Below are 26,185 nucleotides of genomic sequence, written 5' to 3'. Positions count from 1 at the left end.
CTTTGTCAGTCTCCAAGTTTCTGCCCTATATGTTAGCACTGGTAGAATGCATTGATTCCTTCTTTCTTTTCCATGACAGTGGTCAACTTCCAGTCAGGATCTGTCAATGTCTGCCATATGCACTCCAACCCATTTTTATTCTTCTGTAAATTTTCTTCTCATGATCAGGGTCCCATTGGACTCCTAAATTAAACATAATTCATTTTTTCTCATTCAAGTTTGCTCTTTCCCGATCGCTCGCTAATTCAGAAAATCTTGCGGTCCATTCCATGTAAGAAAAGTTAATCAGCAACTGTACTTTAGTTGCATAAAAGGTCGCATTTTAAGATAGCGTAATTTCAACATTACAAATCAAATTACCAATTTTATCAACATTGTTATATCAAAGTTTAGCTGTACTTGTGCAGTCACAGTAACTTTACTGAATTTTTGCACCCCCGGACACGGACAGTGTCCAAGGCATTTGTGCTTTCCTGCGGGCTTGCTTGTGTTTGTGCATGCACAGGCATATGTCAGCACCTTTAGTGATGAAATGCACAACATGTTGGGATGCGCTGCATTTTCAGGCTTATTATGGTGGTGAAGTACGATGTGACATCGAGGCAGGCCCAGTGGATGAATACAACCCAGCTGAACTTGTCTGCGGCGGCTGTTCTGACATCTCAAGGGCACAGGTACAGCCAATTCAGCAATTGCCACCTTTGCTAGATTTTGTGACAATTTACACATCGAGAAAAAATTGGTTTCTGTCTCATTGTTTTGGTATCGTAGCAGCAAGGATGCATATGGAAAATGCATAACTTGATAGCTCAGTACAAAAGCTAAAAGGCACACTTCGTTCACATTTCATTCTGACATATTGTCACAAGATGGGAGGTGTTTTATTTAGAAGGTTCGGCACTGAATCACTGGGTGAAACGAGGCCACCAGACAAAAGCAAAGTTCCTTCGCCTTTTCTTCGTGTGTACAGATGTGCCATTACATTGCTCTTCACACAGATGAAGCCTGCTGGGCAAGTCAGGTGGCCTCATGCTGGGTATATGGTTTGAGCCTGGAGACATGCATTACTTGAGGTCAGGCAGAACATTGGTGGTGAGGCATGCTATGGTATAGTTCACCTTGCTGAAGCAGTATCACAAAAGGGCCATCATAATGTGCCAAAAGCTTTGTGCACAGACCATGCTTCTGTACTGGGGTCCACAACCAGACCAAGTTACCAGCGACATAGATAACGGGGTGGTAGCGGCTGTCGTATCTTGCCTTTGGTGTATCCTGCAAAGCTAGCATGCATAGACAAGCAAGCCTATGAGCCTAATTTGGCATGACAGAGTGTCTTGGCTATAGAATGATCGTCAGTAGTCGACAAAGGGAGGATGGTGTCTAGTACAATGAGGCAGGTGCGCATACCGAAGAAAGAATAGGCTGTAGCAAGTCGTCTCGTGCCTCACAGTGTTGAATGGTCATAAATGTCATAAATGGTAGAATCTCATCCCAATTCCTATAATCTGATGCGACATACATTGCAAGCATGTTGGTAAGCATTCGGTTGTCAAGCTTTGTAAATCCATTTGTTTGGGGATGGTATGGTGTCAAATGTTGGAAGGTAGAAGTGCACAAGCATAGCAGCTCTTCCACAACATCTGCGGTGAACTGGCGCCCACGATCACTGCTGCTTGAGGTGGCCCATGCCGGAGGATGATGGAGTGAAGCAAGAAAAGAGAGACTGCAGCAGCAGTGGCAGTAGGGATGGCTGCTGTCTCGCAGTAACGGTTATGGTAGTCAACACACATGGCTATCCAGTGGTTACCTGCAGAGGACTGCAGGAATGGGCCAAAAACTTAGTACCATGTTGCTCAATGGGAAGCTTGGAGGCAGCACAGGCTGAAGTTGACCGGCGGGAGCTTTGTTCGGATGTTTATGACGCTGACATGTTGTGCAGCTGGCAACGTACTGTTTGGTAGCCTGACGCATTTTCGGCCAATACAAGCATTCTTTAGCCCGGTACAAAGTCTGCACTGATCCCAAGTTGCCTGAGGTGGAGTCATCGTACATGACACATAGAACAGAAGAGCATAGGCTCTAGGGGACCACCAATAGTAGGGGTGCACCAGTTGTAGTGTAGTTCCCTTTATATAGTAAGCCATCGCGAATATAAAAATGACGTGCTAGTGTAGAATTTCATATTGTGGTAAAGCACGGCTGTAAACTCGGGTCCTTCAGCTACTCGGCATTGAATGCATCATTGTTGGGAAAAGCAGGTGCCAGGGAAGTGAGGTAGTGGTTTAAGTTGTCAGCGTCACAGTCTCTGAAACCAAGTGGCATCTTTGAAAGGCAGTCAACATCAGCATGGTGCTGCCCGGTCTTGTAGGATACAGTGGAATCATATTCGTATTAAAGTACATATAAGGGCCTGGCACACAAATCGACCAGGTGGATCACGCAAGTTCACAAGCCAACAGCTTGAGTGGTGGTTTATGACACAGAGTGAGTGGTAGTCCATGACAACTGTGAAGTGTTGGCCGTACAAGTATGAATAAAACCTCTGAACTGCAAAGGTTACAACAAGACATTCCTGTTCAGTCATGGTGTAATTACGCGCTGGCTTGCTGAGTGAGCGGCTGGCGTAAGAAATAACATGTTCTCTGCCACCACAGCTTTCGGACAGTACAGCACCAATGCCCACACCACTAGCACCTGTGTGAATTTCTGTTGGTGCAGAACGGTCAGAGTGTCAGAGAAGTAGGTTGTGACATCAAAAGAAACTTAAACTGGCGAAAAGAGGCATTGCACTCGGCAGTACAATCAACGGGTACCTCATTTCGTAGAAGACATGTCAATGGGCAAGCAATGGCAGCAAACCAATGATGAATGTGGTTAAAGTAAGAACACAGTCCCAAGAAAGCACACTGCTCCTTCACAGACCATGGTACTTGAAAGGCTTTGCCGACTTCAGTATTCTGTGAATCAGTTCGGATGCCATCTTTATCCACAAGATGACCTAACACCAATGCTTGCCACTCACCGAAATTACACTTCTTTGAGTTCGGAATTAGTCCAGCGTTCTTGATGCAGGTGAGGACAACATCAGAGTGCTGACTGTGTTCACTAAGTGTGCAACTGAAAATCGCAACGTCATCAAAGTAGCATATGCAAATCTCCCACTTTAGGCTACACAGAATTATATCCATAAAGCGCTCAAAGGTTGCAGGGGCATTGCACAGCCCAAACGGCATGACATTGGACTCAGTCCATCTAGAGTCACGAATGCCGTTTTCTCTTCCTACCATCTTGTTACAATATTTAAGAAAAGAATGAATGTACATTTTGTTCTGGTTTATTTCTTTCATATCATGCATTACTCCACTTTTTCTTGTTCTTCGGGTGTCAGTCAGTTGGCCGAAGTTTTTAGCTTTATTTTTTTCAATGGTGTCTTGGTGGTCAGGGGGTGTCACCATCACCTGGAATATGCATGCCAATATTCTTTGATGTAGTTGGCCATTTTACTGCACGTTTGCTGCTTGCTTACACAGTGGCGCTGAATATTGATGGTCAGGGTCTTTGAAGATACACCTGCTAACAGTAATAGCGCTGGTGTCGCCATTTGGTGCCTGCAGATGTGCCCCAAGCACGGGACAGACTTCCTGGAATACAAATGTCGTTACTGCTGCTCAGTGGCAGTGTTCTTCTGCTTTGGCACCACCCACTTTTGCAACGCCTGCCACGACGACTTTCAGCGGGTGGCCAACCTGCCCAAGCAGGAGCTGCCGCGCTGCCCTGCTGGTAATGCACCACTTTTTTCCTATTTCAAGAGGGAGGGAGCTGAGAGGATAGAGGTAGATTTACCTAATGTATATGTTGCCACGGCAAGGAGAGTTAAGCATTTGCATTCTATTCACCATTTGCGGTAATGGGGTTCAAGCAGAAACCACGTGGCGTGGAGAAGACGCCGCTAGGACACGGTTAACAAAGTTAGCAATGGCAGCACCACCGTGTCATTGCAGTTTGGTGCCTACATTTAGACCAATGCCCAGGCAACTGCATCTGCAATTTAACCGTTAATTGTCTTGTTTTGTTCTTTCAGTGCAAAAATTAAATGGTAAACAAATTTTTTGTGTGTGTGTATTTTGTACTCATTCAAGATTGCTGATTAGAATATGTTTCGGCAGATGGTGTCACCATGTTGTGCGCAGCGAAGGATCTTGTATTAGTTGATGTATCGGCACATGAAATGGGATATTTCTATTCTTGTCATAAATAAGGCAGGTCAACCACGCATCTTGACCACAATCATTGATGTCACAACAAGCTTGGTTCCTACAAAAGTGACATGTGGCTTTCCCTCACTGCCTTAGTTCAATTTGCACGCTAGATGGCAGGCCTCCACACAGCTGCAACTCCTCTCCCTGTGGGATCATATGCAGTATCTATAGTGAGGGGACAGGTAGAGGGGCCCTGTCTATGCGTCATGTTGGTAGCCGAGTGCAAAAGATGTCACTTTTCATTTTTCATTTAAAAACGCACTCTCTCAGTCTAGCAGCATTAGCAATGGTGTCAAGAGTTGCTAATGTTGGACTCACAAACTGTGCATTGACCACACACAGGCTTGCCATGCTAGCACAGTCTAGTGTAGAGCAGAGTTGTGGAGTGGAGGCCGTCATTCCATTTCCACTCCATTTTGGAAGTGTAGGTCCCCGTAATTGCACTCCTTTTAACTCCTTGGAATAGTGAAATTCGGACCATTCCCACTTTTGGAGTGACTGAGCCTGTCCATTCCATTTCTCCAATTTTAATAAATGAACCGCTTTATCTATAATTGTTTGCTACTTGCACTTGAGTGCCTAGCCACAAAAAATTGCTGGAGTCTTGACACGTAAAAAATAATATTGTGTACATTTGTTTAACACAACGACAAACACACTTTGTGGCCTTTTAACTTTTCAGGGCGTTGTTGCTTGTAATCTCTCTAATTATTAATAGTTCGAGTAAAGCAAAGTACAAAATAGTACACCGTGTTCCCCCATATAGTGGATGAGCTCACTTACTTGAGGAAAGAACACGCAAGCAAAACCAAGATGGTGGCCATTAAGGAGAAAGGTGCTGTCGCAGTAAATGAGTTCAGAGCCGACGGAATTGCTGAAATATGCCGTCTTTTCTTGTTTCACATTTACTGGCATATTATCGGGCTCCACTTTCCTGCACACCTCTCCGACTGCCTTTCATGGCACCTACTGGGTGCTCTACAGTGGGCGAAAAAACATGGCGCACTTGCGAAATCTCCGTAGATTCATGCAGGGTGCAACCTTTGCAACGGCGCCATTTATGGTCTGCATCTCTTTGTCCTATAGGTCAAGGCATGCTCTTGCTAAATCGAATAATTCTTGGCAACATAGCTCCTTAACTATATGTTCAGTTCATTAAAACCAAGAAGTTAACTCACTGCACTTCACCAGTGTAAAAAAGAAAAATTTCCAGGTCATCAAAATGATAAAATGTGTAGTGTACCATGTTGTGTTTAGTTAGTTTAGTTATAATTTTGTTTAGTTTAATTGTTTAGTTATAATTGTGGCAGAGTTAGTCATCTATAGGTAGGTCCTGAAAGAGCAGACTTGAGTAATAATTGAGAAATGCAATAAATTGACTAAGTAGGTCTAGTTTAGTCTAATTTGCAAATTTGGCAGTTTTGTAGTCTCGCTTAAAAAAATCAACATTTAGCACCTTAGAACTAGTGTGTCTATTCCATTCTAACTCCATTCAGGAATCTTGGGCCCCTATTTAATTTCCATTCTATCTGCCAGGCAGGTGCCATCATACCCTTCCTGTTCCATTCTTGGTGTTTGAAAATGTGAAAAATTATTCCAGAATCATTCCAGAGGCAACTTTGGTGTAGAGTAGATGGGGCAGTATGAGTTGCAGTTGTAAAAAAGGAGATGATGGAATATATATATATATATATATATATATATATATATCTGATATAACCTTGATATAACGAAATTCTCTATATAATTAAGTGTTTAACTTTTATAACTTATTGTCTATAGAACACTATGTATTTTAAACCTCAATAGTATAACAAAGTGTGCTTTACACAATTTCAATATAACGAAATTTCACTGCCGCCATAAAAGAATACTGAGGCAATAAATGGAAACTCTCATGTGGATGCAGATGGTCAAATGGTTGAATTGCATTCGTCTGAAATTGCATTCACCATGACCAAGAACGGCCAGAGTGGAACAGCATCATGTTATGTATAAAGTCCAAGTGCGATAAGATCCTCTCTGGTCCCGTGCACTGTATGCTTTAGGTGCAAGTGAAAGCTTGCAAGGGTGAACTGAGTAGCATGTTGGCTTCATGAGTGCTGTCTTTTTGAGTCTTCCCACGTGAGCAAGGGAAAAGAGGGAGGGGAGCGAGGTTGCGGTAACACATCCAAGCGCATGCGAAGGAGCTGGCAAGCTGGTTGGCCCGCATTTCCTTTATCTCCTTTTCTAGCTAAACCATGACTGCGAATCGCTGTCAGCATGCACGCAGCCCACACGCCCTGTTTTAGAGGTAATCCTTGGCGTGTGCAAAGAGTGGGCATGCTTAGATGGTGTGGCGTTATGTGTGATGTCTTCCTGCACCTTTACATCTGGAGGCTGTATAATCTTGAGCGGTGATGACGTGTTGAAGCGAAAGGCAGACGAAGCGTTCGCTCCCCACTGCCGGCACTTTTCATGATAGTATTGTCCCACGGTGGTCGACACTGTGCATCACGAGGGTGGAGTTGGCGCGAAAGTCTGGCTGGATTCGCTTCATACCCCTAATGTGAAATGCTGTCAGCACAGCATGAAACCGCATCTTTCATCACCGACTCTCAAATGTAACAAGATAAATATTTTTCTCATCCAAATTTGCTTTTTCCGATTGTCCAATAATTAAAAGATTTTGCAAACCCTGCCTAGTAAGCAAAATTCATTGGCGACTGTACTTAATTGCATAAGAGTTTTGGATTTCCATATAATGAAATTTGTATATAATGAAGCAAATTGCCAATTTTTTCTACTTTGTTAAATCACCCGCCGTGGTTGCTTAGTGGCTATGGTGTTGGGCTGCTAAACACGAGGTCGCGGGATCAAATCCTGGCCACGACGACCACATTTCGATGGGGGGGGAAATGTAAAAGCACCCGTGTACTTAGATTTAGGTGCACATTAAAGAACCCCAAGTGGTCGAAATTTCCGAAGTCCCCCACTACGGCGTGCCTCATAATCAGATCATGGTTTCGTTAAATCTAGGTTTAACTGACTATGGCAGAATGCCACTAACCGATGTCACGAAAAGTAACACCATGGTCTGACCTTTCTCTTCCTTCCTTCATACTGTCTTGTCCACTATTATTTTCTTACATCTGCAGTTTCTCATGCTGGTTAAGTTCACTAGCAGCAATCCATACTGTGTTTATCACCTTCATGTTTATTGCAAGTTACAACTATATGAAGAAAACAAACAATGAAGCCAGTGAAAGCATAGGGGAAATCAGTTGTCATGCCACATAGAAATGTGGAACTACTAAGGAAAATGGAAATGAAACTGGACAAATAGACAACCTGCTGCAGCTGGGAGCTGAACTCGCATCTTCTGGATTACCCCCTCTGTGCTTTACAAATTAAGCTACCATAGTGGCAGTCCTCCCATCCACTTTTTTCAGTATTTGTGTATGCGCACAAGGGTGGCAGTGGTTTTCCTAGCCAGCGCCGCTCACAGCCTTGGCAGTGGATGTGGAACATCCTTTTAATCACATGCTTAACATAGTATATGTAAGCTAGTATGTGAGCAGGCAACTGGTCAATAAACCCTCGTACGCTACCTCATGGCATCAAGATTACCAAAATTGAGGACCTTGCTACGCAATGAGTGAAAAGTGGGTTGAGCTCCTACCGGCAGCAAGGTGTTTTTCGTCTGCTTTCATATCTCTCTTCTTTATTATTGCTTCATTTCATTTAAACTTAACTAATTTTCCCTGTGCTTTCTCTGGTTTCATTGTTTGTTGCCTCGATGTGGGTGTAACTAACAAAATATGAAACCTCCTCAGATCCCCTCATTCCTATCGCATAGTGCAAGTATGTTGCACTTTTAATATGTGAGGCCACACAGACACAAATTTTTTTTTTTAATCAGAAGCAAGGATTGAAAACACATTTTCTTTCTGAATAAGCATGCTTTACCTTACCCAACTATTTAAAGTGCAAAAATGGTCTATTTAATCTTTTGGCAGGTAATTTTTCTCATAAAATGTGTTAAAAGGGCTAGTTGCACCAGCAATGATAAGTAACTAATGAATTTCTGAATTGAGTAGCTAAGTGTGGGACCTATGCAATGAACTAGGACAAATGTAATGTGATAAATATTAAGGAAGTAATGTTTGAAAAACTAACCAAAGTGAAAAAATTTTCAATTTAGACCAAATTTATTTACAATATGAGCAGTAAATTCAAAGATATTTTATTGATTTCTTTTGTCCTAGTTCGTTGCACACATCTCTATGTGAGGAATGAATGTACAATATTTCGTTTTAAAATATGCATTCAGAAATAAGTTATCAATATTTCTGTAATACCGGATGTAGCAAAATCTTGTTTTGAAAAAATATAAATGTAAGCAAGCGTTTTAAACAATGAGAAACATGTCAAAAACAGCACATAGGGGCTTTGTGGCCATCTTTAGAGCTTTTAAAAGAACAACAAATGCACAACTAAATACAAAAATACCCATTAAAGAGACACTAAAGGTTAATATTAAGTCAACGTGGACTGTTCAAATACCAACCCAGAAACCTCGAAAAGCTTGTTTCATGCGAAGAGACTTATTTTAACAGAAAATGCGTTCTAAAGCATCCGCGTACTTCTAGCGCAGTTCAAATTGCCCGTGCTCCGATCAAGAAGTGGTAACATCATGGTCTTATAGTGGCGTTGCGCCGTCGGTGAGTAAAACGGCGCCCGCAGACGGCGCTACGGCTTTTCTGCGCAAAATGCAAGCGCGCGGCCAGAAACAGAGCCAAGACAGAGCCGACAGCAGCGCGAAAGCGGAACTATGATGGCTAGCGGAAGGGAAAGCGCACGACGATGAGCTGGTTCTTTATTTTATGACGCCAACTTTGATGCTCGTTGCAATGGACGACCCTCACAACGACGTATTAGCTCGCGATGCTGGGCTCTACTTCAGCGATTTAAGGCGCTGCCGGCCTCGTTGTGTACTACGATGGCAACTGTATGTCATGGCTGTACATATTCGCACATTTGTAGCTTTTCCTTCATGAAAACCAAATGCCGCACTCGCCGCCCCGTTTTCGAGCTGCAGTTGTTCTTGCGCTTCGGAGAATGCAGGTAAGATCGACAGAACAGCGCTACTGGAAAGCATTGCATTGAAAGGCACTCCACACGACTTCAGTAAGTCGGCGTTGAATTCGTAATCCTCTGGACGAAAGTGCAGCGAGCATACTATGCGATTTTTCGGCTCTTTGCCAACGCACTGTGGCAGAGGTACGGCACTTAACCACTTCGAACGGAGAAGTTCACTCGTTGGCACACAGTGATAAGTAACGTTGGATTCGCCACTGCAACTGCCCTTGGCCAAGTTCCGCAGACTGTTCGCGCATCCCATGACATCACATGGACGTGGCATTCTCACTGCTTGTTCCAAATGCAAGTTTCGCAAGCCAGCAGAACCAGCGCAGCACGACGCGATAACAAAACAACTGAAACTCCAAAGTGAGCGCGGTGCAGAGTCGAGCGCGCAGAGTCGAGCGAAAACGAAACCTTTCGACCCTACTGAAGGGTAACGTCAAAATGTTATTTTTTCTTAGAATCGAACAGAAGTAGACAAGTAGCATTTTCTTCTGTCATATAACCTAATGAAACGATCTTTTTAATACGAGTATATAGTTGAGTACTAGTGACATAAATTATGATGAGGAGTGCCTTCATCATCAGGCTAGTACCGGAATGTCGCTGGGGGGTCTCAAATCGTGTCATGCATTTACCCCAATTTCTCGGTTACTAAAGCTCTGTTCGTGATTATATTGACGCCTTAGATGTTCTAGAGCATTGCTTTATCACTGTAACTTCACTTCATAGTAACTTTTAGTGTCCCTTTAATGTTACAGACAACTTAAAATGAAAAAAGTATTTCGAATAATATTTATATAAAAGAAACAGTACTGATTTTCGGAACCAATGCAATGTGATTTCGGTTTTGCAATATGAGGGTATGGGTTGGGAAATTTGCTGTAACTGTCAAACTAACCACAATAAGAAGATAACTTATTTTGCTAAATGTTTCTGAATGTTTGGGCATACATAAAGTATAATAAATCAAAAACTAAATCTTGTGAAAAAAATTTACTCTTGAATGTGGCCTCCTACCTTAACCCGATGTGTTTGTCATAATTTTCTATTACACATGGTTGGATACCAGTACTCTTTGGTTAGAATTCTATAGAGGAAATGCTTGTGCGCTGTGATATCAAATAATGTCATACTAACAGTGTCATGGTTTCAGCAAGCAGAGACACGAGCACTTCATAAAAAGAAACGCACAGGACAATGCTGGACTTACAACTGAAGTTACAACTGCACCCAAATAAACATAAAATTTGAGCTATAATAAAGTAAATTTTCTCCCCCACAGGCATAGTACTATAGACATAAAACATGAGAACTTGCATAGTGGAGCAGGCTACGTCACTTAGGTAGCCATACTTTATAGGCTGTACAGCTATCATTTGCGCTGTCTGAAGAGTCCTGCACATGCGAAGAGACTACGTGTTTGCTCCTAATGCTTCATTTGTGCTTTTAATAAGCAGTGCTTCATAACATGCTACGTAATAACAGGACATCGCCAATTTTAAGAATACTGGTATATGGATATTGTTTTATATTAATAGTGATAATGGCTATTCATTATTCGAAAAGTATTCGATATTCGATTCAGTCTCAAAAATCACTATTCACCCACCGCTATCACAGCCCACAAACATTTCATCTACAGAATTCCAACCAATGAGGATCACTCACACGTAATTGTGCACCCAACTTTCTTATGTAGTAAGCTTTGAATATCTCTCTTTCCAGTCTATTGTGCTTTCTACATCAGCGTGTTGGGCATAAAATTATGTGTGGGTGAACCTACGGTCCATCTCACCAATAAGGAACATGAATTTATAAATCTAACTCTAAAGGTACCATGCTAAGCATCTGTTGAGGGCCTGGGGAAGGTGTTATCTATGTTGCTTTGCTTCCTTTTTTATGCATGCGTGGCAGCGATCTACAGAATTTGTTCGCATTAAACTTCAGTTGTAAGTCCAGCATTGTCCTGTGCATTCTTTTTTTAAGTTCTCGCATCTCTACCTGCTGGAACCATCATACTGTCATCATGCACCAACTGGCCCAGAAAACCACCCTACTCAATGTCATACCTACTAGTTATCCAAGATGTACCTATTGGACAAATGGGTAAATGACATTGTGAAGGAGTGCTTCTAATTTCTTAACATAAAATTGTTTGGATTACCAGAGAGACTGAGGAACAGAGAAGAAAAGGCAAGGTGGTCAAAAGGGAATAGGTTTGGGTATGTTGGTTATTCATCGTGATACAATTAACACAGCGCAGTAAGGATTGGGGGCATGTCAAGGACGAGGGACAAGGTGGCCAGCTGGACATGTGCTGTTTGGTACCCTGCCCTGGGGAGGAAATGGCAGGGAAAGAGGCTATGCCAAGTGTTTTGTAGCAACAATACGAGTGTAGTATTCGAAAAAATGCACACACTATGCCACACCTCGTGCACTTTTGAGTTTCATTTTTAGTAGTAACTTATCTGTGCACATTAGTAGAGAGAATATAGTAGTGGAAAAGCAAAAAATACCTTGTCAAATTGATTGAAACAGTGCTGTGGAACATACAAGGAGAGGGTAGTAAGTTGCAGTGACTTGATAGCTGAAGGTCCTGTCCTGCAAGCTACAAGATAAACTGCTGCTAACAAACAACAATTCTTTTGCAGGAAGAGAATTGAGCAAGACCTTCTTTCTATGGCACCTGCTGCCACAGCTCACTCCTATTATTGTAATGTACTGGCAGGAAAGCCTGTGGTCATTTGTATTCTAGTGTTTATGCAGCATGGATGTGTGTATTAACTGTGCCATCAAGAACTCAAACTTCTGATCGTATTGTATTTTGGTGAGCCTCATCTGCTGCCTGCAGCACTCCCTGTAAAATAGTGACTCATTGTTCCTTTACTTCACTTAAGCACACACCCTTGGCTCAAATTATCCCATACTCAATAATGTTTGAATCTTCTTGCATAGCACAAATTTCTCAAAATGCCTATCGCTTCAAATAGATGAAATTTATGTTATTAAATAGCACAATCACACAAAGTTGAACTGACTGGAGCCTCAAAACTGGGTGGCTTATGTAAATTAACCAAGCTTTCTAAAAAAAAAGTGAATCATCATAGGTGATTGAGACCAGCAACATATTGTTCTTCACAGTAGTCCTTAGTTATTCAGGGTATTTTTTGGAGTTTGATTAGTTAGCTAATTCGTAAAAGCACTTGTGCAAATATTTATAGTCACTTCAGGGCATATGTTTGGTCAAGGAAGTTGTTGAGTGGGCTCAGAAACTCCTGATGAAGATGTGTTGATGACATTATATTTTACGTGGTGGTTTGTTCTGGGCTGTGAAGAAGGCCCACAAAATATGAATAAATAGAAAAAAGGTGTCACTGTATAATTTTGCATCTTTTTTGCAGTGCTCCGAGCCTTATCTCCAAAGAAATAAACTTGCATGCCCGTCATAAAGGAAGCTAACAAGTGTGTTTCGATCCACTTTCAGCACTGGCTATGTTGGACCATGGCAGATTTTTATCTTTGCAACTGTGGTACCTACGTGACTGTCTAGTTGCCAAGGCCAATTGCTTCTATTTACAATTGGACTTGCAGCCTTCGTTCTTTGGAAACATGATTGAGAGCATTGCAAACCAGGCGCACAGCAATGTCATTTTTTTCCATATTTCGTCAGCTTTCTTCAGAACCCAGAAAGAAGACTCGTGGAAAGGATAGCATTATGGAAACAATTTTGTTAGATGTTTTTGACCATGCTTTACAAATTTTGCATCAAACTTATGCCATAAAATGTTTGTTTAAAAATTGGCATAATTGAACTTAGCCTAACTAATTGAACTTCAAAAAATACTCGGGGTAACTAAGGACAACTATGAACGATATGCCATGACCTCGATTGCCCAAGATGTACATTTTCTGACGCTTGGCTCAAGCTATGGGATACACCTGGGATACCTGAGAAAGTGTGCCATGTACCATAATGTACCGTCTTTATTCTAATTAAGGCAAGGTTCTTTTACCAGAATCCTTAGCGTCAAAGTAACTCCCTCCCACTCACCTCGCATATAACCCACATCAAGAATTCAAACAAATTTAACAGTAAGGGCAACGTGTGGGTTATATGCGAATTTCGTTTTGAGGCTTGACTTCAGGGCGAAATTCGCATATAACCAGCACTGATTATTGTAATTATTCCTGTGGCTTCTGATTATTCGGTATTTTGGGCAATCCCTGCCGAGTCTGAATAATCCGTCGGCTACTCTATATTGCCTTATATTAGTGTACGTACGCAAGTTGTTTTTCTTGGGTCTTCCAACTGCACCCTTGTCTTATAATTGTGACCGCCTTATAATTGAGTAAATACAGCATTATTGGGTTCAGGAAATTGCACTTGGCCTTTGCATATTGATCTTTCTCTAGTTCCATCCCTTAAAATGCAAAGCTACCTATTACTACAAAAATGGTTTCATCTGAGCTAATTGGTACATGATTACTGTACCATACAACCTACGATTACAGACAAGGCAGAAGAAAAAGGTACGATGATAAATGGCTGCCATGTGTAGTCGCGAGTTCTTTTTGTAGTTTCCATTATTTTGGTCTGTGTGCTACAGGAGTCTGTTGCATGAATTATCGCTTTGTGTATTCCTACACACAGGTCTACCTGTGTTTCATTAGCCTTCGTAATGTATGATTAATATAGTGCAAGTAGTGCTACTGCACATATTGGCAAAGCCTAAAATCTTTGGAACCTATGCTGCTAAACGCTCTGCAGGCTAAATGTTCGACATGCCTGATTGAGAGTTCTTAAAAGTTTGTTTTTGCACGACTAGGCACTTAACAGAAGTTTGATGGACTCTGTGCAGGACCCAAGGCCAAGCAACTCGAAGGAGAAGAGTGCCCTCTTCACATCAAGCACCCGCCTACGGGTGAAGAATTTGCCCTGGGATGTGGAGTGTGTCGAAATACACACACTTTCTAGGAAACATGTGATCTAAGGAACACTTATCTCATTGAGGCTTTGTTCCTTTTTTTTCTGGTCATGTATTATATATGAAAATAATATGCAAGGTTATGCATTGCCTACTTGTGCATTGCTTCTTGACTGAGCACACTCGGGGCACCAAGTTCTCAGCTGATCACTTTTTAGAATACATTGCTTCTTGTGTGCGTTTACTGGCTAGACCAGGAGAAGTGGATGTTGTGAAAAAATGTTGTAGTTGAGCCACATTCTCAGTTAGTTCACTACCTTCATTTTTTTTTTTTAATTTTGCCATTGCCAAGCGTATTTAAAAGATGGAGAGACGAAACTTTCTGATGTTGGCAAATGCCGTTAGGTACAGTGAGACATCTCGCTGTATGTAATGCAGAAGCAGAAGTATTGACGTAAGTTGTTGCCCCATCTTTTATGGTATGGATGAGTGCGAACACACATGCAAAAATTGGCAGCTTTTCCTTCATGTGCTAGCAGGTGACTGATGAAAGTATGAATACACCATTACACTATGAGTATGGCTTACAGGAAACACTTTCATTTTTGTGGGTACCATCACAAGTCCCTCCCTTTTGTCATTGTATTTGATATTTCCATTGCACCATCATCAATAAACACGACACCTCTTTGCAGTTGGTAACAAATGAGGCTTTGTTGGGGCATTAGATTAAGGGCATTATTCTGGTCAGCATTTACCATGAAAAGGAGAATTTCTGCTGAAACACTGTGAAATCTTTTAAACAGAACCTAAAAGGACCAGAAGTGCTTCTTCTGCTTATTAAAAGCTTCATTCACTGAAAAGCAGTGCTCGAACACTAGCAGTACCATGTTTTCAATAGTGCATAAGCTTTAATCAGTTTAGAGAGTGGCTAGAATCACCATTTAGAGCCCTAATTAGACTCTGACCACATGGAGTATCTAGTATCTAGCCTGTTTCATTCACACCACACAAAAGCTCTGGTCACAAAGGCAAACTTTAATCCTCTCTCTTTAGGGCTTTGTAGTGCCAGGAGTGCCATGGGCTAGACATGGAATATGTGGGACTCAACAGCACTCGTACACTAGGGCTTTCATTTGTTATGGAGAAAGCTCTGGATTTCACAAGACAGTGAACTATGATGGTGAAGTTGGAAGTGACAGCTTTCTTTCCTCCATGGGTGACAGGCTGGAGAATCTGACACTGTCTATGAAAGAGCACAACCAGAAAAGCAGCCTATCCTCTTTCAAATGTAATCAAGCTTGACTTGAGCCGGAGACATACTATTTAGGTTATTAAAGCAAAGCTTTTCTTGCCAACCTCCTCGGTGTTTGCCTCGGGCCAAATGTTTTTGGTTTCTTGACCGATAAGCACCTGAGACATGCTTTGGGACCAACAATGTTGTAAAGCAATGAATGAGGCTAGTTGTTGGATGTTCATGATTGTGTTGTCATAAGGAACATGTGCCTCTCGCCTCCTCCTCCTCGCATGCATCCATCTCGCAAGTCTCGCACCGTATTTTGAAGGTGATGTCTTCGTGGAAAGTGCAAAGCACAAGCCGAAATGGTTCGTGCCTTCATGCACATTTTATTGCAATTATATGGACACACCAGGCACGTTTCCGGCATCAGCGTAGCCATGATTTTTTATATAAAGTCCAAGCGTGACAACATTGTCATCGTGTGCCATATGCTATAGGTGCGAGTGAAAGCATGCTGGGTTAAGCTGATGATGATGGCTCAATCTCGGATGTGCAAGGAAGGAAAAGCGGGGATGTGGCGCTCTGTCTTTCATTGCGCACAAGGCACCGGGGAGGGCGAGGAGAAAAAGTAGGGTCGGGAGGGCTTCTACTCCGCCGCGCGGGCCCTATGGAGGGTATGGAGGGGTTCTGCTTCGCCGTGCAGGCCCTATCTTGAAAACGATCTGCTATAGCTTTGTGTGCTCTGTGTTCTTGCCGCTTATTTAGCATTGTGACAAAAGGCAGCACGAAGGTAAATTCACTTGCTGCTACTGCCGTGCTTCCTCACTCCAGCATTTTGACAAAGTATGTGCGGTCATCGAGTGAGATGTGTTCATGTTTGCTTGTGTGCATGCGACACCATGCTTGTTAATTTAGTTAGTAAGCGAATGTTAACAAGTTTATACAGCCAATAAAACAGCTATCCTTACTTCGTATAGCTGTCAACGAATTTGCTATTGCAATCGATGCCTCGCCTTTCCGGAAAAACTGCGACTTTTCTTTTTGTTCTTCCTGTGCAACTAGTGTTGGTGGTCACTTAATCTCAAGTTTCAGGGATAGAGTGCAAAGCGCTCGCTTGCTTTGTGACTGCAAGTTTGTGGTCATCAAATGCTATCTGTTAATGTTTGCCTGAGCGCACCTCACACTGATAAAACTACGAACCTTACTTTGTGTAGTTGTCTTTTTGCTATAGCCGACAATGCATGGCCTTTCTGTGAAGCTGTGGCATTACTTTCTTTTTTTTTTTTTGCACAGGACAAATTATTTGTACCTTTTACAACTTTGTTTTTAATTTGTGGGTGCTGGCTGCAGGCACTAAGCATGGTCAGTTATGGCGTTCAAGGTTTCTGGTGCCGCACGACACAACACATGGAAATCTCGGACACCGTGAGCCATGTCGATGCATTGCTCTTGGCGTAATCTGCACTGCACGTGCTGGCACTCTATACCGTGCTATTATGGCCCGACCTTATTGCAATTTGTTTGTATAAGTGCTTACTAACAGGATACTATGTTTTGGTTATTGCCTGCTAAAAGTGTGCAGTATGCTACCAATGGCACTACGCACCATGCGCTGTAAAACAGATAGGTGAAGATGCTTGTCGCAATAGGTTTGGCAGCAATAGCTGTGAATGCAGCGTACAACGACCCGGGCGAAGATTTGCTGGTACCGGAATAAGAAATTGTACGCGTCAGCTAAATACTGTTCTCGATCACTTGCGCCTCACGCCTCGTTCACGTGGGATCTGGCGGCCAGAAAACATATGTGATCGCAGTCTGCAGCAGGAAACGGCGGCACATTTCGGTTATTGCCTATTAAAAGCATGTGCTATGCTTCTGACGGCACTAGGCACTGTGAAACAAATAGGCGAAAATGCTCATCACAATAGGATTGGCGGTGATAGGTGTGAATGTCACTTGCGACAACCCTGGAGATTTGCTAGTACTGAAATCAAACTGAGTGCGTGCGGGTGTTTTCACATGAGACACCCGCCGTGGTTGTTCAGTGGCTATGGTGTTGGGCTGTTGAGCACGAGGTCGCGGGATCGAATCCCGGCCACGGCGGCCGCATTTCGATAGGGGCGAAATGCGAAAACACCTGTGTGCTTAGATTTAGGTGGACATTAAAGAACCCCAGGTGGTCGAAATTTCCGGAGTTCTCCACTGCGGTGTGCCTCATAATCAGAAAGTGGTTTTGGCACGTAAAACCCCATAATTCAGTTCAATTCACATGAGACGGCCGGGCGATTATTGCAGCGAAGCTGCTGCGGCGGGCAGCTATATACTCCTCTCGATTGCGCGCCTCGTGGATTTTCTTGTTTACATTGGATCTAGCGGCCAGAAAACATATCATACGATCACAGGTTGGTAGGTGATGTACTGAACGTTGGTGCTGAAAAATTGTGTTTTCTGGGAACGTATGAAATAGTAAAAATAAGCGTAACTTTACTGGGTCATTTTTTGTGTTCTTGATTGCGAATGTTGGCACCGGGAAAACGTACGTAACAGGAACGTATGAACAAGGTTCTACTGTATATTGTAAAGGAGAGAACAGAGACAACACCCATTCAATGGGCTGGCTGTTCTATTCTCTGCCTCGTCGTCTTCCCTTCTAGCAACCGTCTTGCAAGCGCCTGATGCCAAGTTCACTTTGTCTTCACACTCGGCCACGCTGCAAGTTTTCGGCGTGCTTGGAACCATGCAACTTGTCGAGGGAGTGTGGTCGTCATTGGTGAGCTGTCTATTGCGATCAGTTTCTCTGGCAGACGGCACTGACTGTCGCGCACTGGTCGCAGGTCTCGCCGAAAATTATCCCATTGCAGATGGGCTCCTGCCATAGATGCTGTACAATGAACAGCTGCTCTGCTGAGCTGTCATGTGCGTCTTTTCAGTGTTGCCGCTGGCTGATCAAGTCTCGCCAATGTGTTCGAATACGCTGAGCTCGGCGAAATACCAACTGCTGCTGATTTGTCCTTGTCTGAAGGTGGAACAAAGATCGTCCCCTTTGAAACCGACGGTTGCTCATGCATCTGTTTTATTGCGCATCTCTTGCAGTCTTGCTATGGTATCGTGCGATGGTCTCTTGAGCATCTTGAAGCCTATTGCATGACTTTTGTGTCTTCGATGATGGTGACTTCAGCCATGTTACTCGGCTTCGTTTCCTTCAACGAGGCCTCAGTCAGCACGAGGTGAACAGCCATGCATTCGGCCAATGACTGAATTGAAATCCTAGCATCTGACAGGTCAGGGTGCATCTGCCTGCTGTGATCTTTGGGCATATCAGGTTCCTGGAGTGCTAGCTCCTCTAGTGCTAAAGGAGCCAGTACTTCCATGTGCCCTGGCATTGATAAATTTAGGAAGCATTCTACCGACTGTGGATGGAAAGTTGTCACAGTCTCCAAAAGTGTTGGTGTGCTGTTTGATGCCGACGCAGAGTCCGAGACCTGCGGTGGAAAAAAATGGCTCGCGTCCATGGTCTATCATGGAGCAGGCTGTGAGCCCATCTACCATAACCTTGCCGGGTGCAGCTGCAGCAGTTAGATGGTGCCACTCCTGAGCTTCACTGGGTTACTGCTGCAGCAGCTTGCCTGGCATAGACTGCCATGTTAAAGCAGCACTGGTGGTCTGCTGCATGTATAGGGGTTGTGGTGGAGCCTGTGTTGTTGGATTGTGATGCGCGGCTCGGTGGTGGCACGAAGTGGGCACAGTAGTCACCGTGTGCTTCCCACTGTCTCAGGTGGAGCTGACAACACCAGCTTGTGGGCCTCTCTATCGAGGCGCTGCTGTGTGCGACTGCCACTTGCCTGTGGTGCACTTCACGAGCTCCGGTCGCTGAGCAGTGCTGGTCAGGCTAGTTGCAGGCATACACGAGTGGGTGGAAAACAGTCATCAGAGCTGTGCTCCGTTGTGCCCAGGACTGGTACTTGTGACCTTCGTAGCTGTCCCTCGCCTTGGCACCACCTCAATGCTGCCCCGCTGCAACTAGCCAAAGGGGCAAGGCTGTGCCCAAAAGTTGAGCATCTCACAGGTCCCACAGAGGGCTTGTTGCAGCACCCTGTGGTGGCCATGGCATCTACTCTACGCAGTACGCTGCTGCTCTTACAGGCCATGCAGCCACGTGCAACTGCCATGTTTAAATAAAATGCTATTTCTGTATTTTTGAGATTGCGGACATATATATTTTCATTTATTCGGCTCAAAATTAGCAATGATAGTATTACTAGAGAACATTCTTGCGATAATGAAGTCAGCCAATAGCTGTTGGTGAGCTTCGCCACTTGCAATGATGACATTGCGAAGGTGAGAGCAAGCATTTTCACTGTTTTTGACACAAGATTGTAAGTTCCCTGCGGCATGAAGTGCAATATTTGGCTCACATGTTCGCAGGAGCCTCTTCTGCAAATTGGCAATGTTTTTTTTACTATGTTCAAAAAGTGTTTCAGGATCCCTTTAATGTTAGTTGTGGAAGTCGTAGAAAAACAAGGCAACAGTAATTTATACTGTTAAGATAGAGAGAATTGCTCATTAAAGGCTTCACTGAACGAGGTAGGTATTTAAGAGAAAACACTACATCCACCAGCTTTGAATATTTTCCTCCAAGAAAATAAATGACTATTCCAAGTCATATTGTAATCGAAGTGCATGAGTAAACATTTGATTGATCGGACAACTTCAATTCTTGTAGGATTCAATGAAATATCTTTTTGAAGATGAACATTCATGTTTTGGGGATAGAATCATCATCATCATCATCAGCCTGGTTACGCCCACTGCAGGGCAAAGGCCTCTCCCATACTTCTCCAACTACCCCGGTCATGCACTGATTGTGGCCAAGTTGTCCCTGCAAACTTCTTAATCTCATCCGCCCACCTAACTTTCTGCCGCCCACTGCTACGCTTCCCTTCCCTTGGAATCCAGTCCGTAACCCTTAATGACCAACGGGTATCTTCCCTCCTCATTACATGTCCTGCCCATGCGCATTTCTTTTTCTTGATTTCAACTAAGATATCATTAACTCGCATTTGTTCCCTCACCCAATCTGCTCTTTTCTTATCCCTTAATGTTACACCTATCATTCTTCTTTCTATAGCTTGTTGCGTCATCCTCAATTTGAGTAGAACCCTTTTCGTAAGCCTCCAGGTTTCTGCCCCGTACGTGAGTACTGGTAAGACACAGCTGTTATATACTTTCCTCTTGAGGGATAATGGCAACCTGCTGTTCATGATCTGAGAATGCCTGCCAAATGCACCCCAGCCCATTCTTATCCTTCTCATTATTTCAGTCTCATGATCTGTATCCGCAGTCACTACCTGTCCTAAGTAGATATATTCCCTTACCACTTCCAGTGCCTCGCTACCTATTGTAAACTGCTGTTCTCTTCCGAGACTGTTAAATATTACTTTAGTTTTCTGCAGATTAATTTTTAGACCCACCCTTCGGCTTTGCCTCTCCAGGTTAGTGAGCATGCATTGCAGTTGGTCCCCTGAGTTACTAAGCAAGGCAATATCATCAGCGAATCTCAAGTTACTAAGGTATTCTCCATCAGCTTTTATCCCCAATTCTTCCCACTCCAAGTCTCTGAATACCTCCTGTAAACACGCTGTGAATAGCACTGGAGAGATTGTATCTCCCTGCCTGACACCTTTCTTTATTGGGATTTTGTTGCTTTCTTTATGGAGGACTACGGTGGCTGTGGAGCCGCTATAGATATCTTTCAGTATTTTTGCATACGGCTCGTCTACACCCTGATTCCGCAATGCCTCCATGACTGCTGAGGTTTCGACTGAATCAAACGCTTTCTCGTAATCAATGAAAGCTATATATAAGGATTGGTTATATTCCGCACATTTCTCTATCACCTGATTGATAGTGTGAATATGGTCTATTGTTGAGTAGCCTTTACGGAATCCTGCCTGGTCATTTGGTTGACGGAAGTCTAAGGTGTTCCTGATTTTATTTGCAATTACCTTAGTAACTACTTTGTAGGCAACGGACAGTAAGCTGATCGGTCTATAATTTTTCAAGTCTTTGGCGTCCCCTTTCTTATGGATTAGGATTATGTTAGCGTTCTTCCAAGATTCCGGTACGTTCGAGGTCATGAGGCATTGTGTATATAGGGTGGCCAGTCTTTCTAGGACAATGTTCCCACCATCCTTCAACAAATCTGCTGTTACCTGATCCTCCCCAGCTGCCTTCCTCCTTTGCATAGCTCCCAAGGCTTTCTTTACTTCTTCCGGTGTTACTTGTGGGATTTCAAATTCCTCTGGACTATTCTCTCTTCCATTATCGTCGTGGGTGCCACTGGTACTGCATAAATCTCTATGGAACTCCTCAGCCACTTGAACGATCTCATCCATATTAGTAATGATATTGCCGGCTTGTCTCTTAACGCATACATTTGATTCTTGCCTATTCCTAGTTTCTTCTTCACTGCTTTTAGGCTTCCTCCGTTTCTGAGAGCATGTTCAATTCTATCCATATTATACTTCCTTACGTCAGTTGTCTTACGCTTGTTGATTAACTTGGAAAGTTCTGCCAGTTCTCTTCTAGCTGTAGGGTTAGAGGCTTTCATACATTGGCATTTCTTCATCAGATCTTTCGTCTCCTGCGATAGCTTACTGGTATCCTGTCTAACGGTGTTGCCACCGACTTCTATTGCAGACTCCTTAATGATGCCCATAAGATTGTCGTTCATTGCTTCAACACTAAGGTCCTCTTCCTGTGTTAAAGCCGAATACCTGTTATGTAGCTTGATCTGGAATTCCTCTATTTTCCCTCTTACCGCTAACTCATTCATCGGCTTCTTATGTACCAGTTTTTTCCGCTCCCTCCTCAAGTCTAGGCTAATTCGAGTTCTTACCATCCTATGGTCACTGCAGCGCACCTTGCCAAGCACGTCCACATCTTGTATGATGCCAGGGTTATCGCAGAGTATAAAGTCTATTTCATTCCTAGTCTCCTCATTCGGGCTCCTCCACGTCCACTTTCGGCTATCCCGCTTGCGGAAGAAGGTATTCATTATCCACATCTTATTCTGTTCTGAAAAGTCTACTAATAACTCTCCCCTGCTATTCCTAGTGCCTATGCCATATTCCCCCAATGTCTTGTCTCCAGCCTGCTTCTTGCCTACCTTGGCATTGAAGTCGCCCATCAGTACAGTGTATTTTGTTTTGATCTTACCCATCGCCGATTCCACGTCTTCATAGAAGCTTTCGACTTTCTCGCCATCATGACTGGATGTAGGGGCGTACACGTGTACGACCTTCAATTTGTACCTTTTATTAAGGTTCACAACAGGACCTGCCACCCTCTCATTAATGCTATAGAATTCCTGTACGTTACCAGCTATATTCTTATTAATCAGGAATCCGACTCCTAGTTCTCGCCTTTCCGCTAAGCCCTGGTAGCACAGGACGTGCCCGCTTTTTAGCACTGTATATGCTTCATTTGTCCTCCTAACTTCACTGAGCTCTATTATATCCCATTTACTGCCCTCTAATTCCTCCGATAGCACTGCTAGACTCGCCTCACTAGATAACGTTCTAGCGTTAAACATTGCCAGGTTCAGATTCCAATGGCGGCCTGTCCGGATCCAGGGATTCTTAGCACCCTCTGCTGCGTTGCAGGTCTGACCTCCGCTGTGGTCAGTTGCTTCACAGCTAAAATAAAATGAATAAGATATTTAAAATAAAATAAAATAATAAAAGGATAAGGATAAAAGAATAATAAAGGGATAAAATAAAAGGGCTGTAGTCTTCTTTTGGATTTATAAACTAGCTCAATATCAGCCCATCATCTATGTAACTTTGCCAGCAGAGAATTCATAATTTAGGCTAGAGTTTCTACACACGTAGATTAAAATACAGTTGTAACTTGGAGTCATCGGCATACATAATGTCTGTATAGTATCCTGCTTGATGTTTACAAGATCACTGATGAAAATGTTAAATAAAAAGGTACGTAAGACACTTCTGGAGGAACATGTAAACACACAGGAACAACTTCATATAAAATTTCGTTCACCTGCATAAACTGCATTCTATTTTCCAAATACAATCTGATAAGGTAAAGCGTGGCGCCGTGAATGTCATAAGCCATCTTATGAAGCAAGAGTTCATGGTTGATAGCGGCAAAGGCCTTGGACAAATCGACAAAAATGGCAAGAGTTATTAAGCGGTATTCAAAATTATTTAGAATGAATTTTTTGTTTGAGAACAGCAAGCTGAGAGGGCATGTTCTTTCGAAAGGCATACTGGTGTTCAGTTATCAGATTTGGTTTCTCAAGGAAATGATAAATCCTGCAAAAAAACATTTTTTTTTCTAAGCCCTTCGAGAGAATGGGTAAACCTGAGATAGGTCTGTAGTTTATATGAGCATTTTGTTGCCTTTCTACATTTTTGGCCTTCTTGAAGTTTTTGGTAATGGTTATGATGCTTTATGTCCCCATTCTTGGAGAGTAAGGTTAGGATAACCAGCCTCCTTAAAACGCTCAGACTGCTGCTGGAGACTGGTTTTATTCAGGTGTGGAGATGATTTTTTAGTGGCGTTTTTGAAACATGTTAAATATGCCCTCTCTTCACCAACTTCGTATGGGCTGAATGAAATTGGAGAAGAGGTTTGTTGGCTCGTTGGCTGTAAGCCCTGCAGGTCTTACTATCAGTAAAGATGAACTGAATGTCAAGAAACCGAAGCTTATTGTCGACAAGCACTTCAAAAGTTGCATCAAGAGGTCTCAAACACTCGCGGAAAATTGTAAAGGCATTGTCACATTTTTCTTGGAAACACTTACTAGGGCAATCTAAAAACACTAAAAAATTGTTGACAAACCTAAAAGCTCTCTCAAAACCTGGTAGTCCAGTGAGGCGTACGTACACATGCCTGTCTAAATGTGCTAAGTAGAGGTTACTAAGGACGGGAGCTAGACACGACCCTATACAAATGGCTTCCTTCTGCAGATGCGACCTAATGTTCCACTGTGCAAAAGTTGGCAACAGGCAAAAACGCAAAAATTCTAAAAACCCTTCTACTGAAAAACCTGCTTCCTGTGAAAACCATTTGTCCATACTACAATCCTCGACACCTTGAAGAAGGTCATTGTGCGGAATAGAATAATATAGTTCTTTAACATCAGAAGGCCTTGAAGCCTTTTCTGGCGTGACACCTAACAAAATCGCGGACTTCATCAGTACCTTTCATGAGAAACGGGTTATGAAAAATCATGCTCACAACTAATGAAAACCAGTCTCCAGCAGCAGTCTGCATGTCTTAAGGAGACTGGTTATCCTAACCATATATGTGTTGGTGCCGGTGGCGAAAAAGCTGCTAAAACAGGAACGTTTGAGAAATTGCCCCCATGAGAATGCCAGAACTGGCGACCGTGAGTAGGTGAAAACTGCCGTGATTCCGTACATACATCAGGTATCGCATCGCCTGAAAAAGACAGGAAGTTGCGCTAATGTATGGGTTGTTTTTTCAGCTCCAGTAAGCTAAGTACCTTGTGGAAAACCACTAACCCAATGAGGACAAAAAGGCAGTTGTGTGATAAAAATGGCAAAGATCCGTTCGTCGGACGCGCAGTAGCGGTGGTCTGTTGCATTCAGCTGTCGTGCGGTAAATGCTACATAGGCCAAACCGGAAGATGCATCAATGAGCACTTCAGAGAGCACAGAAACAAGTGTCAGAGTGCATCAGGTGACGTTTTCTTGCTTTTCATTGCAAAATTTTTTGCAATGAAAGCTCGATCCGGATCAGCTCTGATCGCAATCAGAGGTGCAGTACGTGTGACAGTATTCGATTATTTGCTCATGGCATGAAAGCTGACCATGTTTGTAATATGTCATTTAGGTTTTGTTGTGTTTACCTGATGTACCAGTTTTAGATTGTTTTCATGCCGTTATGCAAGTGTATCCTGATGGTTGATATCGCTGTGCATGTAGTTGTTTGGGTGTATAAGTACAACCAATCCCGGTAGAAAATTTTCGTTGTTGACAGCGCTTGTCTTCGTTTCTTCTTGTGTCCTTGTTTTGTTGCGCTATCTAGATTGATTGAATGATTGATTGAAAACTTTATATTCCACCGAGCTGGGGTGCCTGCCTCTTACCCTACACACAAGTAGGGGTCCTCGAGTGTTGAGGACTGCGAGTCTTCACGGCCTCAACGGCCAGGCGGATTGCTCGATGCTGGTCGTTTTCGGCCTCGCTCTGGAGCAAGGCCTCCCAGGCTTCTCTACCGTCAATGTTTTCCTTGGCCCCTGGGGAGCCAGATATCTTTCCATGAGGTTGCGTGCAGGATGTGACGTCATACACTGTCACGTGCCCTTCGCAGCCACTGTATACTTATGGCACACGTGGTACACCATAGTACCATAGAATAAACAACCAACTTTGATAGTACTCTTTCGGTGGGGACACTTCTCAGCTTGCTAGCGAGGCGCGATCGACCAGTGGCAATGGCGCGCGCTCATCGGTCCGGTGATGGCAGCGTCTGCCTATCGGCGGTACGATGCAACTTCAAGAAAGAAATGGTTTTATCTCCCGTTGGCATAGCAACAGGAGCTTAGCGAGTAATCCGAAATGTTTGAATGACGTGCGACGTAG

General features: G+C 43.3%; 1 protein-coding gene across 1 annotated transcript in view; it reads left to right on the top strand.

Annotated features, from left to right (window-relative positions):
* hiw (MYC binding protein highwire) overlaps positions 1 to 14,465 on the top strand; it is a 266,470-nt gene extending 252,005 nt beyond the window's left edge. The window contains exons 76-78 of the mRNA XM_050182883.3: positions 567 to 674; positions 3,615 to 3,780; positions 14,246 to 14,465. Of these exons, the coding sequence (XP_050038840.1) occupies positions 567 to 674; positions 3,615 to 3,780; positions 14,246 to 14,361 (390 nt within the window). The 3' untranslated portion in view covers positions 14,362 to 14,465. The remainder of the gene's footprint in view (positions 1 to 566; positions 675 to 3,614; positions 3,781 to 14,245) is intronic.
* The last annotated feature ends 11,720 nt before the right edge of the window (positions 14,466 to 26,185 follow it).

The sequence above is a fragment of the Dermacentor andersoni genome, chromosome 4 (assembly GCF_023375885.2).
Source record: "Dermacentor andersoni chromosome 4, qqDerAnde1_hic_scaffold, whole genome shotgun sequence".
Lineage (NCBI taxonomy): Eukaryota > Metazoa > Arthropoda > Arachnida > Ixodida > Ixodidae > Dermacentor > Dermacentor andersoni.
The sequence above is the reverse complement of the archived record's forward strand: the minus strand, read 5'-3'. Positions and strand labels throughout refer to the sequence as shown.